Source organism: Marmota marmota, unplaced genomic scaffold (genome assembly GCF_001458135.2).
Source record: "Marmota marmota marmota unplaced genomic scaffold, marMar, whole genome shotgun sequence".
NCBI classification, from domain to species: Eukaryota; Metazoa; Chordata; class Mammalia; order Rodentia; family Sciuridae; genus Marmota; species Marmota marmota.
In genome coordinates this window covers 17,214,318-17,221,937 of record NW_026000101.1, presented here as the reverse complement: position 1 = coordinate 17,221,937, position 7,620 = coordinate 17,214,318, and the positions used below count along the sequence as shown (strand labels likewise).

The 7,620-nt window shown below is 35.4% G+C and overlaps 1 protein-coding gene across 1 annotated transcript in view; it reads left to right on the top strand.

Moving 5' to 3' along the window:
- Window positions 1–1,121: 1,121 nt before the first annotated feature.
- The window catches only part of LOC125610697 (phospholipid-transporting ATPase FetA-like), a 21,469-nt gene continuing 14,970 nt past the window's right edge, over window positions 1,122–7,620 (top strand). The window contains exons 1-2 of the mRNA XM_048783420.1: window positions 1,122–1,208; window positions 6,842–6,900. Coding sequence (XP_048639377.1) covers window positions 1,163–1,208; window positions 6,842–6,900 — 105 coding nt within the window. The 5' untranslated portion in view covers window positions 1,122–1,162. The remainder of the gene's footprint in view (window positions 1,209–6,841; window positions 6,901–7,620) is intronic.

Sequence of the window (7,620 nt, the reverse complement as noted above, 5' to 3'; positions counted from 1 at the left end):
TTAAAGTTTTCTAGTCATGGGCCGGGGATGTGGCTCAAGCGGCAGCCCGAGTTTGATCCCCAGCACCACATACAAACAAAGATGTTGTGTCCGCCAAAAACTAAAAAATAAACATTAAAAATTCTGTCTCTCTCTCTCTCTCTCTCTCTTTAAAAAAAAAAAGTTTTCTAGTCATGGCTTATCCATACTTAGTGATTTATAGGACCTGGAAGAAATTGATTAGAATAAATCTATTTTATTGACATTTTTCGAATTGGTTTAAGGATGGAGAGAAAGAAGGAAAGGAAAGAAGAATTTGTTTATATAGCAAACTTGTGGTGTGATAAAATATAATTTTCAAAAGGTTAAAAAACATGATTTGGGGGGCTGGGGTTCTGGCTCAGTGGTAGAGTACTTGCCTAGCATGTGTGAGGCACTGGGTTCAATCCTCAGCACCACATATAAATAAATAAATAATAAAGGTACCTCAAAAACTAAAAAATATTTTTAAAAAACCATGATTTTCATATAAATATAAAAATACCAGGTATCAAAAGTTTTATTTAATTCATTAACTAATGAGAGAATCAATCAGATGTTAAGACCAGTTCAAATGAAAATTTTGGAGCTAAATGTTTATAGGAAATTTAATAAAGAAATGTTAAGATTTCTGAATTACATATAGAACTAAATAATGTCCTAAAGTGAAATATGTCATAATCTTTGGAGTTCTTTTCCATAAGACAAGAAATATTTGTATCTCTACTGGATAAAAATCTACAAGTTAACCTGTGCCTCAAGCAATTATAAAATAGTCCAAAAATAAATTGGAAAACTAATCAAAGATATAAACCCAAAATTGCATTAAAAGATCACCCAGTAACTTCATTCACCTGTTTCTAAGTTTCAGTTGCCTTTTATGAATGGGTCACAGTCATCAATTTAGACTTTGTTGCCAGGAAGTGCAATCTGTTTCTCAAGCTTTGAAATTTTAACTTTTTGATGAGGATAAATGAATGGAGTGAATTCTAAAACCTAGCATATGTATGTTAGGGGGTATTATTTTGGATTTCAAAATTTCAAATTAAATGAAAGAGTGTCAGCTTAAAAAAAAAATCTCATTCCAAATATTTTTATTTTCTTTGTAGAGATTCCATGGGATTGTAGTAGGTACTACTCTGCAATGTCTCTAACAGAAACCCAAAGTGAGCATGGATTCGATGGAAGAGGTAGGAAGACTCAGGAAAAGAAATAAAATCAAATCTGTACATTCTTATTATTGCCTCTGAAAAGTGTTTGTGTATATACGTATGTGTTTATGGCAGGTAAATAGACTGACCAAACTACTAACCTACCAAACAAATGACCAGAAAGGGAAATATATTTTGTAGAAGTAACGAGTTCCTCTGTTTTGTCATCTAAGAATTCTAATTTGAGTAGTTGCAATTTCTCATCTTTTATAATTTTCCAGAGTTTGGAGTTTCACAAGAAAGCATTGTATTCCTTTCCTCTCTCTATCCTTCACAACTGTCTCCTGCTAAAAAGAGCTGGTCAGGATGAAAAGAAGTTACTGAGGCATTTAATGTCCTCTTGCAGTCTTTCTGTGGGCAGAACAAATGGATCTGGCTGTGTTGTTAGGGAGGATTTCCATACCATTTCCATGATTTCCTTTGGGGAATCAAGATACTAAAGGAAACTAGATTAATCATACTCAAGCCATCTTTCAGAATGGAACTACCTGGCATGTAAAAATGTTTTTAAATTCTGACATGAAATTTTGAAAAAGCAGACCAGAATGTAGTTTTAAGTGTAGGCTTCCTTTTAAGGAATGACGATAGATGGTGCAGAGATTGAAATTAGTTCACTGAATAAAGGCCACACTGTACCATTTTTGCATTTTTGTCATTGAGTAGGTTATTCCTTTCTGGAGAGTACTCATTCGAAAGGCCCTGGTTCCAGGAGGAAGTCAGGAAATGCCTCAGAGGGAAAGCCAAGGGAGTCCTTTCTCCCCTCAGGAGAGCCAAAGGAGAGAGATCTGAGGAAAACAGGATTAATTGACCAACTTCTCCAACATCTTCTTATGGGGAAAAAATATGGAGAACAGAAATCTTTCAGGAGTAGTAAGTTCTCAGCAAATGAAAATTATGAATATCATCAATAAGGACTAATTAATTCATTCATTTATTTAACAAATATTTATTGATTACCAAATGAGTGCCAGCCATTGTGCCAGGTGCAGCATTACAATTAGTTTGCGTAACCGGTTTAGACAATTAGTTTGCTTAACTGTGAAGAAACTAAAAACCACTGAATCATACAGTTTAAGTAGGTAGATTGCAAATATCTCAATATTTGATAAACCAGACATCTAAAGTCTCTAGAACTATAGAATTGTTTCTTTACAAAATTTGAAGTAATTGAACTAATATTTAAGAACTTTTCCTGACCTCAGTAATACAGGCTGTATTCCAGATAAAATACAGGATTTCTAGTTAAATTTGAATTTCAGATTGAAAAAAAATGACTTCTAGTATAGCTGTGCCCCATGTGATATTTGGGTACACTTATTTTAGATATCTTTGCTTTCTATTTACTATATTTGGCAACCCTAAACAGGGGATTAAGTTTTGCCGCTTTTACAGTTAAATTGCTTTAGCATCACCAAGGCTTTTTGTTTCCAGCTAATAGGTTTTAATTTCCACTTCATGGTTCCCATGCCAAGGAAGGTTTTATAATTGAGCAGCACCAAAAGCGATATCCAGTAGTTCAGCAAGTAGGACTCATTTTTCCTTTTACTACATTAATGAGAAATCATTGGTCCTATATTCCAAATGAGGTCAGAATAGCAAACAAAGTACTTCAGCCTTTGTGAAATGTTCCTGTGGGCTGGGGCCTCTGCCTCAAAGAGGAAAGGGAGAGACCTAAGGTCTCTGAGGGGTCTAGGGTGGGTACTTTGTCTTTAAGGGCATCCTGAGTTATGCCAGTCAATTTTCTATGGGACTCTGTTAAGGAAATAGTTATTGTTTGTTTTTGTTTTGTGTTGTTTTGTTTGGCTTTTATGACTGTTTTGATTTTCTATAGGACCTGGTCTTGTTTTCACTGTATTTGGCCATATGAATCAGTGATCCTCTAGGGGATGGAGTTGTGAGAGCTCAAGGTTTGGACTTAGCTTCTTCTGCAGGCTTTTCTTAACACTGAATCTACATATTGTCTTCAGCCATGCTTAACAGCCTCCTGTTTACTGACTTTAGCTAAGGTTAAAAAAAAAAAAAAAATTAGCCTTAGCTGAGCGTTCTCTCAGCCCAGCTGTTCTGTGATTATGCAGATCCTTCCACAGGAGGAGGGAATTATCCTCCATTGGAGGGGTTTGGACAGAAATCTGACCTCAATTTGGCAAAACACTCTTGTAACCATCTTTTTAGTTATGTGCTTGTTCATTCAACAAATCTTTATTAATCTGGGGACTATTGCTGAGCTAATTTTTCTTATTTTCCCTTAAATAAGAAAGGGAAAAAAAGACATGGTCTCCATCTTTTTTAAAAAATTTGACAAAAATATATATTTATTTTGTACCTAATGTTTTGAAATATATATTCCAATACATATTTAAGAATATCATATACATACATATATCATATAACAACATATATATGTATATTATATGTGTATATATATATATGTGTGCATTGTGGAATAGCTAAATCAAGCTAATTATATCATATATACATATATAAATAACATATGTATATGTTATATTTATATGTGTATATATATGCATTATGGAATGGCTAAATCAAGCTAATTAACATATTATCGTTTTTTGTAATGAGAACACATAAAATCTATTTATCATTTTCAAAGTTGCTATATACTACTATTAACTGTAGTCACCATGTTGTAAAATAGATCTCCTCCCATCTGAAATTTTGTAACCTTGAATTAACACCTACCAACCCCTTTCCCCACCACTGCCCCAAGTCCCTGGTAACCATCATACTGTTCAGTCATAAAAAGAAGGAAAATATGTCATTTGTGACTATATGGATGAACCTTGAAGATATTATGTTAACTGAAATAAGCAAGGCATATAAAGACAAATACTGAATGATTTCACTTATACGCAGAATCTAAAAAAGTAGGTCTCATGTTCTCTGTCTTTAAGGAGTTCTTTGTTGAATGGGGGAAATATGGTATTATAAGTGTGACAAAGGATTTGACTATAGATCATAGGACATAGCATTATTAGCTATGTAATGAAATGAAACTGTGGTGAGAAAGCAAATTAGTTATTGCCTCTCCTACAGGGCAATAGGTCCTGGCCTTACCCATGATCTCTCTGTCATGTCATTTAGCTAGGTTTCTTACCTTTTTCGGGGCGGGGGGCGGGGATGATAATTGGGTATTTAACCAGGGTACTCTAACCACTGAAGTACATTCCCAGCCTTTTTTAATTTTAACTTTGAGACAAGGTCTTGCTAAGTGGCCTGGACTTATGATCTCCTGCCTCAGCCTAGGATTAAAAGCATGCATCACCATGCCCTGCTACTTCTTACCATTCTTTATGAGAAGATATCATCTGCTGCACTCCAGACATCTGGGAGTTTAGACAAGGTTATAAGCCATATGGTAAACTAAATCTGCTAGCTATAATGTTTTAGATTATGTGATTTGACTACCTAATGTAAATTGATTCCAACTTAAATGGACCAAATATCCATCCCATTGCAGCTCTCCTCACTTATTTTTTTAGACAAGAAAAGAGGGAAAGAAATTTCTATCAAGGCATTAAGTGACTTGGCAGAAATCCCCTAGGTCATACAGCAGGGAGTCATTCCTGAGTTTCCCTTGCCAACATTTGGTCTTAACTGAGTTGTCAGTATGGATAACTATAAAAAGCAGAGGCCTTGACTAATATACATTCCTGACAATCATCTCATTTTTAGCTGGAAAATCTCATTTGTGATCCATTTCCCATTATAAGCAAGGGGATATTTGCTCAGAATCTTCTAAGCATGATTGACAGCTGATCAACTGAATTTCTCTCCTTTTCTTCCTTCCTCCTTATTCCTCTTAGTTACTTACTTTTCAGTGGGTCATTATGCATAATTTAGAGTATACAGGAGGATGTATATAGACAGATTATGTGCAAATACTACACCATTGTATATAAGAAACTTGAGCATCATCAATTTGGGTATTCACAAGGGCCCTAGAACCTATCCCCCACTAATACTGAAAGACAGATCTATACCTTTAAATTTTTCATAATATATCAATAACCTCACTATTTCTAATAGTTGTAAAACCTCTGTTTTTTAAAGTATTTTTTTAGTTGCCAATTGACATTTATTTATTTATTTATTTATTTATTTATATGCATTTTGAAAATCCAACCCAGTGCCTCACACAAGTGAGTGCTAGGCAAGCACTCTACCACTGAACTACAACCCCAGCCCAACACCTCTGTTTTGATAGGATGATTTTGTCTTATATTGTAGTTATCAGACTCAGACCTACTACATTAAAATTTGATATTCTGTCTTATTCATTCGTCTTTTTATCCCACCACAGCACACTGGCTTCTGTGTAATAGATGCTTAGTGATGATTTAATAATTTAAATTTAGTTAAGCAAGCATGTCAGAGAAAACAGTCTGTCTGTCTGTTTGTCCTCTGCTTTCATCACAATCCACAGAGAAGACTTCTGTGACCTCAAAAGGTATGAGGATTGCTCCCTACCAGTAAGCAATTGATTTTGCAGCAGCAGACATAAGAGCTGAATGCACTCTAATCCAGTTTAGTTCTAATACTATCTCCTCAGGTTTGTCTAATTTGCTAAAGCAGCTCACAGAGCTCAGAGAACATATTTAAAATTTCAGGTTCATTATAAAGGATATTTCAAAGGAGACAAATAAGTGTCAGATGAAGCGATATACAGGGTAAGGTCTGGAAGGGTCTCAAGCTCAGGAGCTTCTGTTCCTGTGGAGGTGGGGTACAACATCCTCCAAGTGTCTATATGAATCCTTGTTCACCTTGCTGGGATTCTTCACTTGTTCATCTGTCCTAAAGCTCTCCAAACCCTATCCTTTGGGGGTTTAATGGAGACTATTGCATAGGCATGAAAGCTAATAGACTTAGTGGGGAACCCCAACAAGGCCTGTCTGTGCAGCATTCCTTCCTCCAGAGTATGAGGTAGGAACCCTCTGGAATGAGGTGGGGTATTATGACTTAACTATTAGACAAGGTAAGTCAGAGAAATTTTTTATGGCCAGCTCCAGAAAGATTAGAATTTCCACAACCTTCCTTTGGAAAGAGACATTTTAGTTTCTTTGGCCTGCCTTGGAGAGGGAGTTAAGAGCCAGGAACTATGGATGAAAAACAAAATAAACAAAAACCAAACATGTTTATATACATACATATATGTGTATAATAAATATGTATATATTTCATACAGGAACAATATCATGAAAAGTTTAGGAAACCTGGCCTGGAAAAGAGCCTCAGTTATCCTAAGACAGGTTGTTGGAATTGATTTGTGAGGGAGGGCTGGATTTCTGTGTTTAACAGTTATGATTGCAGAGACATAATCTAGAAAGCACTTACAAAGGATTAATGTGTAGACTCTCAGGATGTTCTTGTCCTGTTTCTTCCAGAAAGCTTGAAGACTTGAGGATTTCCCCCTTGAAATATATTTCTCATTTCTTTGAATAAAGAGACAAAAATCCCATTTTTAAATAAATATCCTCAGCAAGAAAGTGTTGGAACCTAGTAAAGTCTTCACTAGCAGCCAGCATCCCAGGTTGATCTGCAGAGGTCCATCATTCTTTCTTATCATTTCTCTTCTCCCCCCACCCCACCCCCAGAATATGAGAGATTTTTGCAAGCCAACAACAGAGAATTCAACGCTCTTTTTGGATATCCAGTAAGTATCCCACCTTGGGCTATTTCAGAAGGGGGTTAATATTTTGTGTAATATTTCTCTTTGTTAAGGAAACAGGGAATTCATTATAGATGTGAATCCTTCAATATAAAGTCTACTTTCTTTTAAGTTCCTATACAATGTGTGATACAATGAGGGTTCAGAAACCAAATTAATCCAAGTACCTAAACTCAGGGGAGAATATGTCTCAGATTTTAGATTTATATATGACAACTAGAAAAGAAATACTGTAGCTTTTTGTTTTGCACAAATGAAAGCTTAGTTCCACAATTGTCTTTTTTTACTTAGATATTAAGACAATACATGTAGATCTACTACACTCATTATTTTCCATTATATTGATAAACCTTATGTTATTCAACCAGTTTTCTATTGATGAACATTTAAAATTTTCCAGCATTTTTCTATGATAAATAGTCCTGCCAAGCTCAGTGGCACACACCTGTAATCCTAGCTAATCTGGAGACTGAGGGAGGAGGATCACAAGTTTAAGGCCAGCCTCGGCAACTTAGTGAGACCCTGCCTCAAAATAAAAAATAAAAAGGACAGGGGGGCACTGGGGTTGTGTCTTAATGGTAGAGCACTCGCCTAGTACGTCCAAGGCCCTGGGTTCCATCCTCAGCACCACATAAAAATAAATAAATAAATAACAAATAAATAAGTAAAGGTGTTGTGTCCAACTACAACTAAAACATATATATA